Source organism: Mauremys reevesii, linkage group 3 (assembly GCF_016161935.1).
Source record: "Mauremys reevesii isolate NIE-2019 linkage group 3, ASM1616193v1, whole genome shotgun sequence".
NCBI classification, from domain to species: domain Eukaryota; kingdom Metazoa; phylum Chordata; order Testudines; family Geoemydidae; genus Mauremys; species Mauremys reevesii.
In genome coordinates, this window is record NC_052625.1 from 158,820,578 (window position 1) to 158,833,416 (window position 12,839).

General features: G+C 42.1%; 1 protein-coding gene across 1 annotated transcript in view; it reads left to right on the plus strand.

The window, feature by feature from the left end:
- Positions 1–12,839, plus strand: part of LOC120401373 (protein eyes shut homolog) — a 676,185-nt gene that overhangs the window by 218,349 nt on the left and 444,997 nt on the right. Inside the window, exon 10 of the mRNA XM_039531293.1 lies at positions 6,265–6,386. Within this exon, the coding sequence (XP_039387227.1) occupies positions 6,265–6,386 (122 nt within the window). The remainder of the gene's footprint in view (positions 1–6,264; positions 6,387–12,839) is intronic.

A 12,839-nucleotide genomic window follows, 5' to 3' on the forward strand; every position in this document is an offset into this window, starting at 1 on the left:
ATCTTGAAAGGGCTTTCAGTTCATCACCTAAATCATTCGCATCAATATCACGCATGTCATCATGTGTCAACACTGTCTCTAATGCCCTGTATTGCTGGTGTAGGTCTTCTTCAGGTATAGTGAGGGGTTTTGGAATATCATACAACATCCCAAATATACTGCTGTGTTCCCTGAGCTGCATGAAACTTTCTTCAACTGACTGTATTGCACAATCTAGCACCTGGTTAAAGAACTCAACTTTGACTTGTTGTTTGAGGTCTCTTATGGGATTATCCCGTGCCTCATAATCAAAATGTCGTCTTCCTCAGTGACTCTTGTATTCTTGAATGGGTGGGAAAATAGCTTCAGTGTGAAGTTCCTCTGCCAATTTCTGTGCACTCTTCAGAAACTTTTGAAATCCCTCATCTGACCAGTAAGACTTTATGTATGGCTTTGCTTTGTACAGTAGTTCCATTGCTCCAGATATATCAAGGTCAACATCTGTATTCTCTTGCTTACAACATTGATTTCAAATAGTATGTCATGCAACACTAAGCCACACAGAAATTTGAAGTTATGTATGTTTCTGGTGATTCCATTTCCCTTTGCCACTGTTCTCCCATGAATAGTTCCTGTCATAGTATTATCATCCATAATGGTAACTATGGCATCATCTATCTTCCTAATTTGGCGTTCGATAGGCTTTACTGCCTCCACTCGACTTTCCCATCATGTGGCATTCAGTGGTTTCAGTGTCAGAGAGGATGTTCCCAGATGTTCAAAATTTGAGTTGATGAGTTGATGCAGAGAAAAATATATAGATGCGTTGAATTACATTACAAAATTCAGCAGAAGCTGATTCTGCATCACTGATCACCAAGTTCAATGAATGAGAACTGCATGGGACAAAAAAAGCTCAAGGGTTTAACTCTTGGATCCATGTCTGCACTCCTCTGTTCTTTCCTCTCATGTTGGCACCATTATCGTAGCCCTGACCTCTCATGTCAGCTATCGCAATTCCCATATCTTCCAGCTTTTTAAGAAGCACATTTGTCATACCAGCTCCTGTAGTATCATCAATGTCAATGAAGTCTAGAATATGTTCTCTGACAGTCACCATGCAGGGACATTTTCACTAGGTTCTGTTGGTGCATTTTGTAACAACATTAAAGTCATTTGTTCCATATGGCTGATGTCAGGTGTGCAGTCCAGAATAACAGAGTAATATCTTGCTAACTTCAGATCTGCCACAATCTTCTGTTTGACTTTTGTTGCCAGTAACTGTATGATCTCATTTTGAATTCTTTTTCCAAGGTAGTGGTGTGTGTACATTTATTGGGTGGTGACTCTTCTTAGATGCTCCTGGAGTACAGCATCAAACTCAGTCATCAGCATCACAATTTTAAGGAAGTTTCCGTTGTTTGGCACATAAAGCTAATCTGAAGTGCCACACAGTGCTAGGTTTTGGGTAGCAAGCATTCTCACAATGGCAATGAGCATTTTAAGAAAATTTTGCCAGTAAAGAGACTCTGATGCAATCTTCTATTGATGCTGATCATCTATGGTGGCCTTTAACCTTAGTCTGATCTCAAGCTCTTTCCACCTATGGAATGCTCTCTGGTGATTTGCTGCCTTCTCATGGCATGCCAGATTTCTAGCCAGATTTTTCCAGTCCTTTGTTTCTGTAGAACCCAATGTGGCTGGAACATTAGACTGGAAGAGTTTGCAACAAAAACAGTATGCAGCATTCTGGGTTTTTGAGTACATAAGCCATGGTCTCTCCACTTTGTCATCATTGGGTTTTAGATGGAAACTTCTATTTTCATTGTCTTTGGGGATCATGAAGTTTTTCACTTGCTGTGGCCCATGCAGTACAAGGAAGTCCCTCAGGCTACTGCTCAAGTGAGTCCACAATCCTGGATCATCTAGACTTAAGGAACTAAACTCAGCAGAATCTGTTTCTTGCACCTTCACCACACTCTTCTCAGATCTACACTTTTCTTCAGGAATGTGCATGGTTACATCCATTTGAGATGGCAATATGGATGCTGCAGTAGCTGCCAGATCACCAGCACTCTGAGTAACTGGAAGATCAGGCATCTCCTCTCCACTCTCATCCTCACTGGGGCCCAAAGGCTCACCTTGAACATTTGTGTCTATGTATCTGAGGAGAGCTCCTTCCTGCTTGGATAGAAAAGCTTCCTTTGCCACTCTTCCCCCCCCCGCCCCCACCACAACAGTCTGGCACCTGAGGCAGCTGCCTCAGTTCGCCTCATGGTAAGGCCAGCCCTGCCTTCAGGTTTCACTAAACCACATATTATCATGAAATCACTAGATGCAGATTCAAATTCCCTTTTTTTATACTTTAGTTAATTACCCATAACTTAAATTTGCTATAGCTCTCTCTGCAATGCCTGTGAAAATTAAAATCAGCCGCCTGCCCTCAATGGGTTAGCAGCTGCTACATTCCAGCAATGAATGTGATTTTGTCCAGAAGCTTGTTACACAACTATCAGTTTATGTTAATACTACAGAACAATCTTCCAGTTTGCCTCATCAAGACATGTTCTAAGATTATGTAATGCCCTGGACAAATAAATACAGACTACTAAATATGTGTTGAATGTTTTATTAATTGCTGGAAGAATAAGCAGGCTAAGTCAGTGGCTCTGGGAAAGTTACTGTCTCTTTAAATGGCATGCAGTCTGGAAACTGCTTAAAGACAGGTAGGGAAATTTGAAGCCCAGGAAATGCAAGCAGTAGAATCATAGAAGATTAGGGTTGGAAGAGACCTCAGGAGGTCATCTAGTCCATCCCCCTGCTCAAAGCAGGACCAACCCCAACTAATTCATCCCAGCCAGGGCTTTGTCAAGCTGGGACTTAAAAACCTCGAAGAATGGAGTTTCCACCACCTCCCTAGGTAACCCATTCCAATGCTTCACCACCCTTCTAGTGAAATAGTGTTTCCTAATATTCAGTATAGATATCCCACACTGAAACTTGAGACCATTTCTCCTTGTTCTGTCATCTGAGTTACAAAATCCATGTGGCTTTGGGAGGGACTGTTAAGCTTCCCAGTTCTCTCCAGAAAGAGATGAAGACACTGTGAATGAGAGAACTCTAAAGCAATGTTTCTCAAAGTCAAGCCACTTTGTTTAGTGAAAGCCCCTGGCGGTCTGGGCTGGTTTGTTTACCTGCCACATCCACAGGTTCGTCCAATCGCGGCTACCACTGGCCGTAGTTCACCGCTCCAGGCAAATGGGGGCTGCGGGAAGGGCGGCCAGCCCATCCCTCAGCCCGTGCCACTTCCCACAGCCCCCATTGGCCTGGGACAGCAAACCGCGGCCAGTGGGAGCCTTGATGGGCTGAACCTGTGGACACAGCAGGTAAACAAACTGGGCTGGACCACCAGGGGCTTTCCCTGAACAAGCAGCGGACCGACTTTGAGAAGCACTGCTCTAAATGGTATGTTCTCTCCATTAAGCACAAACAAAAGAAAGAAACTGATTAAACCAAACCAGAAGAAAGGACAGTCTTCTGTTAGGGAGAGAGACATGCCCTGCTTGGATCTGGTGACTGTGAAAAATATTGCTTGTAATGGTTTCAAAATAATAATAATAATAAAAAAAAACAGCTGGAGGGAGACAAAAAGTAATAATAAAATTTTCCCATGAGAAACAGAAGTGTGCAGTACTGTAACAAACCCATTTCCACTGGCGAGCATGCAGCACTTTAGGGGCATTTAGCACTTCTATCCAGGCCTCCTGGTTAATGGAGAGTGGTTTTTTTGTCAAGAGAGAGTCTGTGACCTACAGTTGAGTCATTTGGAATCCATCAAATGAAGAAAGTAGTGTGTGCATATGTTCTACACCACTGCCCTGAGCCTGCCTAAATTGATACGGTCCCAATACTTCTCCCACTAAAGTCAATGGAAGGTTTTACATTAATTTCACAGGATTGGTCCTTTGGGATGAAAATCATTCAGTTGCAGAGGGCCTATACAAAGTTCTCTGCACCATTCAAGTACTCAGATGTGGTGCTTAGTGAGAGTAGCTGTTCATTGGGACCTTCGGACCCTCTACACCCAAGATAGATTTTCTGTGCTGGTGCTGAACAGGCCATGACATTGAGGGGTTGCTGTGGGAGGGGCTATGGGATCCAGTGGTGCAAAACCTTGTAGGGAGTCAATAGCTGCTGTTCCATCCCATAGGTTGACTCAATGAGCTGCATTGCAACCACTTGGCCTGCTTGTAGTTTCAGAAGTGCATGTATCAGACACATGATTCCTGCATGAAGGTTTCCTATAAGCTAAGAAATTATTCTGTAGATTAATAAAGACTCTAAATATTAGTAATGGTGTGCTGTCTCCATGGTAGCCTTTACCATATAAGACACCTTGACACTTCCACTCATCCTTAAAATCCCTCCCAAAGACAGATTTGGGATGCCTACAAGCAATGTGCTAGGTTAAGGGCTGTAGGGTGTAATTGCTGTAAATGTATTTAATTAGAACATGTAATAAATATGTACATTTTTTTTGCCCTGTTGCTAATGCAGATCTGTGGCTACATCCATCTGCTTTGTGCTGCACCGTCATTTGATTCTGGCTCTCAATCCAGCCTACCCCAGATTCAAGAGAATCAGTTATATCAGAGAATCAACCCAAGAGTGAGGGAGCACAAACCCTACTCTACTTCTGAGCTATGCTGTTTGCTCCTCTGCCTGTGTGTAGTGCCTAGCTCATTGTGATTATTACCATAGATATAAATAACATGATATATTTCAATACTGCAGTATAACAGAGTAACAATCTCTTACTGGACAGTATTTCTAACATCCAAACATAGATTTATATAAAATTTTGGTTTTCTTGATTATATAGTGTATATATAAAATGTGTTCCCTAGGTAAAGAACAATGAACCTGAGCAATGTTCACATTTACGTTAAATTTTGATTAAACCTTTGTAATGTGGACATTCAAAAACAAATCCACAACTGGTAGAAAACAACTTAATTCCATTAACTTTAACAGAGCAATTTATACCTGCTGAGGATCTGGCCCCAAATGTCTAAGCACATAAAACACTTTTTTAGTTTACAAAAAAATGATAAATTTTAACAAGTTGTATGCATCTCATTTATTTATATGTTGGAATGAGCTAATTGATTTAAGTTAGTGTGCCAAATAAAATATTATCTCCTAGCATGTTTACATTTGTTTTTTACTTGCAGTATATTTATAAATGTCAGATTTATAAATGCGAAATAGGATGAGAAATGGTATGGAAGTAAAGTGTCCCATGCTACCAACTGCCAATTCTTTTGTGGATATCTTGTCGGTCTGTGATGCCTGTGGGTTTGACTTGTACTCCTCAGAGGTCTCAGTTCCACTGCACTGTGTGCAGAATCATGACTGCAGAAATCTAGAAGTCAGAGAAAGCTAAGCATCTCCTGACAGATGAAAAATGCTGTTGCCATGGAAGACCCAAAGCATTTAATGAGAGTAATGGAAGTTACATGTACAGAGACAGAGTGACAGCATAGATTACATGGTAAATCTTAGGGATAATGAAGAATCCAGGGACCTATGTGAAATTGTAATAAATCCAACCCTGTAAGAACTACAATTATTGCTGTCACTAGTCCCTTGTATAGCTGTAATGCTCCAATGATACTTCTCTCTTTATATCATTAATGATGAAAAAGGAAGGATTCTGATCATTAGCTTGTGAGGATTACAATGAAACATGGAAATAATCATGAGTGAAACCAGCTTAAACTGCCAAATTTAAAATCTTGAGCAAATTTCCCTCGAAAATAATGGTGTACTATGAGGCAGACATATCTGCAAAAGTGATGTTTGCTGTCCAGATATTTATTTAAAACCATTATTGAAGAAAAAATACCCTATGTACTTCACACACAATTTCCAGTGGAAAATTTCTCAGCAGTCAATTGGGTGTGTTTACAGCCTTTGCACAAATTGACAATGGTTCATAGATATTTATTTCTTATTTCAAATGATTGAATTGTTTAAGCAAAGTACTCTACAGTACAGGTCAGCTGATTTCTGTGTGAATAAACTATTTCAAGATATTTCAGTGATAAGTTTTAAGATTTGAAATAATTGATTTAATAATTTAATACTGTATGTTTTAGAGTAAAGCCAGTCAAAAGTATCTTCCTGATGTTATTCAGCCCTGTTTTAACATTAAGTAATTTTACAATAATGTTTCACATTAATTCTAAATTAGCAACACAACGCTGTTTGTTGTCCTTGCAGTTGTTGACGGCTTCTATTGTTTGTGCAACCCTGGATACGCAGGACTGAAATGTGACCAGGACATTGATGACTGTATTATCAATGCTTGTGACCACAATTCTACATGCATGGATCTGCATCTGGTGAGTATACAGTATATAATTGATATGTTTGCTCATGAATCTTAGATCAAGAGGCGAAGTTGTGCTATGGCACATATGAATCATCACTTAATCCATGCACCTGGAAAATGGTTTTATAATTATGCTTTCCGATTTTTATTTGAGGAAGAAAGGTGTTATTCCTCATTTTAAAATAATGATTGAGCAAACGGTGATTTGTTGTTCAGTTCAAAGTGATGGACCTTTTTTTCAACTGATTTTATTGCTTTTAAATTTAGAAAACTTTTTTAAAAAATATATTAATTGTCTTATTATTCACTCAGCAAGCTTTTCAGTGTTTGGTGGCATCTGGGTTTTTTTTTGTTTTGTTGTTTGTTGATTTAACCAGATCCATCAGTTGTCTCAATTTGTGAGTCTTAAAACATTTCTTTTACAATAACTAGTCACTTCTCAGGAATACAAGAATGCTTTGTCAATTGATTTCTTAGAAAACACTCAATAAACACATTGACGAAAAGAAATGTGGGAGAGGAGAATTGGATAGTGGATTAACAATCAGCTTCCTTCAAGTCTTCCCCAGCGTGTTTGAGGGAAAGCTATCAAAGTTTCTAGATTTTTGTTTCATTTGTTTTTGTTTGTTTAAAAAACACATATTCCAGAAAATTGTGGGTGTCAGTTAAGAGTTCTGGTAGTGACCCAAGGATATATTTTTTTCTTTAGTCTGAGGGTATGTCTACTCTGCAGTTGGAGGGAATCTACAGTTTGGGAAGACCTGCGCATTCCATCTTTGATTGAGCTAGCTCGCTAAAAATAGCTGTATAGCCACAGCAGTGTGGATGGTAGGATGGGCTAGCTGCTTGAGTATTTAGCTAGGGTTTCAGAATGTGCTCAGATGGAGAGTGAGTAACCTGTGCCACTGCCTGCAGCTACACTGCTACATTTTGCTCATTAGCTCAATCAATGTGACAGCATGTACGTCTCCCAGAGCTGGAAATTTCACATCCAGCTGCAGTGTAGACATACCCTGACTTTGAGTGTAAGAGGCAAGTTGGTTGAAACTATACTTAAGAATAATTATCAGACACACAGATGAACATGGGCAACAGTCAACATGACTTTTGTAAAGGGAAATCATGCCTCACAAATCTATTAGAATTCTTTAGTGTGTCAGCAAGCATGTGGACAAGGATGATCCAGGGGATATAATGTACTTAGACTTTCAATAAATATTTAACATGGTCCCTCACCAAATGCTCTTAAGCAACGTAGACAGACCTGGGATAAGAGGGAAGGTCCTCTCATGGTCCTCTCAATAACTGGTTAAAACAAATGTTAGAAATATTTGGTTTTCACAATGGAGAGAGGTGAGCAGTGGCATCTACCAAGGATCTGCACTGGGACCTATGCTGTTCTAGATACAGGCAAGTCTTTTCTTACACGGGGGTTCCATTCTGCGATTAGCGCATAAAGTGAAAACTGCATATACTCAAAATTACATCTCCAAGCCCATTAAATCCCAGCCCGCAGCTCCGGTGGCTGGGCCGGCCCCAGCCTGGCCGCCGGAGCTCCGGGCGGGATTTAAAGGGCTCCACTGGGCTTCGCGCTGTGGTGGGGAGCCCAGAGGAGCCCTTTAAATCCCGCCTGCAGCTTTGGCAGCTGGGCTGGGGCCGGCATTTAAAGGGCCCGGAGCTCCATGGTGGCTGGAGCCTCGGGCCCTTTAGTTCGCCCCAGGGGCTACCAGCCACTTCTGCAGCTGGGTGATTTAAAGGCCCTGGAACTTCCGGCCACAGATGGTGCCCCAGGGCCTTTAAATCTTGAGGCCACGCCCCCCCAGGACTCCAGCCGTACAGCGTAAAGCTGAAATCACGCATGTTAAATGTGCATAAGTTGCGACAGACCTGTACTCAAATAATCTGGAAAAGAAGATGAATAAGGAGATAGCTAAATCCAAAGCTGACTGTGAAGAGTTGCAAAGGCATCTCACTAAACTCGGTAACTGGGCAACAAAAGAACAGTTGAAATTCAGTGTCTATAAGTACAAATTAATATACATTAGGGAAAAATAATCCTAGCTATGCATACAAAATGGTGGGTTCTAAATTAGGTGTTACCCCTCAAGAAAGAGAGAATTGCAGATACTTCTCTGAAAACATCTGTTCAGTATGAACCCACAGTCACAAAATCTAACAAGAATGTTAGGAACCATTAGGAAAAGGGATAGATGATAAAATAAATAATGACATAATGTTGTGACTTTACATGGGGTACAATCTGGATTGTTGGACAGCTGTGTCCCCTCAGTTCTCCAAATTGGGGTGCCTTTTACACCAGTGGTTCTCAAAGCCAGTCTGCCGCTTATTCAAGGAAAGCCCCTGGTGGTCCAGCCCGGTTTGTTTACCTGCCACGTCCACAGGTTCAGCCGATCGCGGCTCCCACTGGCCACGGCTCGCCTCTCCATGCCAATGGGGGCTGCAGGAAGCGGCGCGGGCCAAGGGATGTGCTGGCCACCCTTCCCGCAGCCCCCATTGACCTGGAGTGAGAAACCGCGGCCAGGTAGCTGCGATCGGCCGAACCTGCGGACGCAGCAGGTAAACAAACCAGCCCGGGCCACCAGGGGCTTTCACTAAACAAGCGGCAGACCGGCTATAAGAAACACTGTTTTACACAGCTTTGCTGTGAAAGCAACTAATCCTGACTGGCTCACACAGCCTTCAGCATGTAAATTACCCCTCAGGTATACTGCAAGAGTGTTTCAGCCTGCCACCCATGAATTACTCTGCAGAGTGACACCAGCAAATTCCCAGTCCCAGACTTGTCCCCAGAAATGTGTCTTGTACTGCCCAGTAACCTCCTGGACAATACAAGCTCATAGAAAGTCTGTCACTTCATTAATAGAAAATCATATGTGCAAACTCTGTTATCCCAAATGAAGTTTCCCAAAACAATTTTATTAACTACAGGAATTGTTGATGCCATGTGTAGAGATGAGGGAAGAGAGGTGAGGTGATTTGGGGCTTCTTTTCTGCATTTGTATATCTTTTTCTCCTCTTTGAGAATCATCTCCAGCTGGGGTTCAGCCAACCAGTCTGTTTACTTGGGAACTGCCAGCTGTTCCATTGCCAACATGTACATTTCTTGCTCACACTCTTCTTCTTGCCAAAGAATGACCGTTTAACTAGGTGATAGTCCATTTTATTTTGTTGTCATCTGGCTGAGGTCCGTTTGCCTTTTGTCTCTGAGAAAGTGGTCTGTGCCTGCTTTTCTATTGTATGACATTGCTGAGACACATTCCAAGTTTAGAATAATATAAGTTTATGTGCACTGTTGCTACACACATTTTACCAGGATAGTAAGATCAGCAAAATATGAGTTTTCAAATGCTACCTCACAAGTCGAACTTGTACAAGATCTACCATACTTTTGTAAAAAGGAAGAACATGAGGGTACAGATTGTTGCAAATGCCACGATATACATCCATATTATTCCCACATCTTGAATACTACATGAGGTTCTGGTCACCCCATTTCAAAAAAGGTATATTGGAAAATGTACAAAGAAGGGCAACAGATTTTTTTAGGAGTATGGAACAGGTTCCATATGAGGAGAGATGAAAAATAATGGGACCGTTCAGCTTAGAAAAGAGACAATTAAGGGAGATATGACAGAGGTCTATAATAGCATGAAAGTTGTGGAGAAAGTGAATTGGGATATTATTTATCCCTTCACACAATGCAAGAACTAAAGGTCACCCAATGAAATTAATGGGCAGTATGTTTAAAACAAAAGGAAGTATTTCTTCACACAACACACAGTTGACCTATAGAATTCATCACCATAGGAATTTTTGAAGGCCAAAAGTATAACTGGGTTCAGAAAAGAATTAGATAAGTTCACAGAGTATAGGTCTGTCAATAGCTATTAACCAAGATGGTCAGGGATGCATCCCCATGCACTGGATGTTGCTATACTTCCAACTGCCAGAAGCTGGGAATGGATGACAGTGGATAGATCACACAAAATAGTCCTGTTTTGTTATTCCCTGTAAGTATCTGGAATTGGCCACTGTTAGAAACAGGATACTCGGCTAAATGGACTGTTAGTCTCAGCCACTATGGATGCATGTATAAGTTAAAGCTGAAAACTAGAAGGAAAGAAGTTATTTTTGTAGGTAAGAATGATCTTCTAGATATCCTGGGTTCTGTTCTTGGATCTTCCACAGATTTCCTGTATTGCCTTGGACAAGTCATACTGGGCCTAAGTGTGATCTTGATGACATTGAAGTCCATGGAAATTTTACCATTTATTTAAATGGAAATAGCATCATGACTTTAAACTTGTTAAGCCTCAGTTTCCTCATCTGTAACACTGATATCCTTTTAGCAGCCTGACACAGGAGCTTTGAGCATGCCAGTTACTTATTTGTAAAGTGCTTTGATATCTTTGGATGAACAGGTCTCTGAAAACTATTAATGAAAAGAATTATTGTAGCTTGTATGTTGCTGCTTCCACTGAAGTAAAGATTGAAATGGAACTCTTCGACAGATTTGTAAATCCTCCTATTTTTGTCACATGCAAGTAGGGTTACCTACCCTTCAGGTTTGTCCTGGACTCTACAGGAATTAAAGATTATTTTTAATTAAATATTATGCCATGTGATGAAAGCAAAATTGGCAAAACTGGGGCTGGAGCACCCATGGAAAAAAATAGTGGGTGCTCAGCACCCACTGGCAGCCCTGTGTATCAGTTCCTTCTCCTCCCTCCCCCAGCACCACCTGCCAGCGAGCTCTGCAATCAGCTCCTTTCCCTCCCTTCCAGCGACTCCTGCTCACCACGATCAGCTGTTGAGCGATATTCACGAGGCGCTGGAGGGGAGGGGGCAGAGTGAGGGGAGGGGTGCGCTCGGGGGTAGGGGTGGGGCCTTGGGAGAGAGGGGTGGGGTCTGGGGTGGAGTGGGGAATCAAGCCCCCCCCAAGAAAATGAGGAAGCTGGTGCCTGTGGCTGGAAGGGGGCAGGGGAGGGATAGCTCAGTGGTTTGAGCACTGGCCTGCTAAACCTAGGGTTGTAAATTCAATCCTTCAGGGGGCCATCTGGGGTAAAAATCTGTCTGGGGATTGGTCCCCCTTTGAGCAGAGGGTTGGTCTAGATGACCTCCTGAGGTCCCTTCCAACCCTGATATTCTAAGTGTTTCATAAGCATAAAAAACTGTTATTTTTGTATAATTGTTTTAGTGTTTGTGAAAGATGTCCTGGTATTTTGACTTTGGTATTTAACTGAATGATGGTAATGAACTCTGATGATAATACCGGTGTCACAAAGGTGTTGAGTACTAAGACCCTGACCCTGTAAACACTTATGCATACACTTTATTTTATTCATGCAAGTAGTCCAATTGAGCTCAGTGGAACTCATTACAGGAGCAAAGTAAAGGCTGCATGTGTTTGCAGGATCAGGGCCTAACTAATTGTAAAAGAGTTTGAAGGAGAAAAATGCCACATACATTTTATTCATGAAGTGCCTCCCCATCTGCCTCCACCAAAGCATCAAGCCACTGATCATTCTTTTTAAAAGTAGCAGAAATGAATCAACAAAAAACAAAGGCTAAAATACTGTGAGGCCAAAGTGGCATAATTAAAAAGGTGGGTAGATCCTATATAGCAACTCTCACTGGTGAAAAAATATATTATTTTCATTGGTTGTTTTGAAGTTTTTCCTCCTAGTCTCCTTCTAGTTAAGGATACACTGAGATGGAGGCCAGAATGTGATTTCCACACCTTGAGGGCTGGATCCATGAAAGCTTGATCACCAGGTTGTGGTTTTCCTCAAACTACTTTCTTCTCACTCCAAAATTCTTTGTCAAAATCTCTAGTGAGAAGAAAGGGAAAAAGAAGGTAGTCTGCCCCCTCGCTCTCCCCCACAAATAGAAAATAAAACTCTAAGACAAAACCTTAGCAATTTTATTAAATTAAACACAAAATTCTTACTGTGCAACATCCTTCATAAGCATATTTAGTTCTCAGACATAAATAACAGACATCATGGACAAAATGGATTGATTGCAATTGTGTAAATAAAACACAGGAACATGGTAACTCAGAGTTCAATCAATTTTTTAATTAAACCTTTCCTCTTTTTTAACCTGTCTGTGGATACTAATATCTTTGCTACTTTATTTGCTTTTACAGCCAGGGGCGGCTCCAGGCCCCAGCATGCCAAGCGTGTGCTTGGGGCGGCATGCCACGGGGGGCGCTCTGCCGGTCGCCGGGAGGGCGGCAGGCAGGCCGCCTTCGGCGGCGTGCCTGCGGAGGGTCCGCTGGTCCCGCGGATCTGGTGGACCTCCCACAGACGTGTCTGTGGAGGGTCCGCTGGTGAAGCCGCGGGACCAGCGGACCCTCCACAGGCACGCCTGCAGGAGGTCCACTGGAGCCACGGGACCGGCGACCGGCAGAGCGCCCCCGCCATGCTTGGGGCGGCAA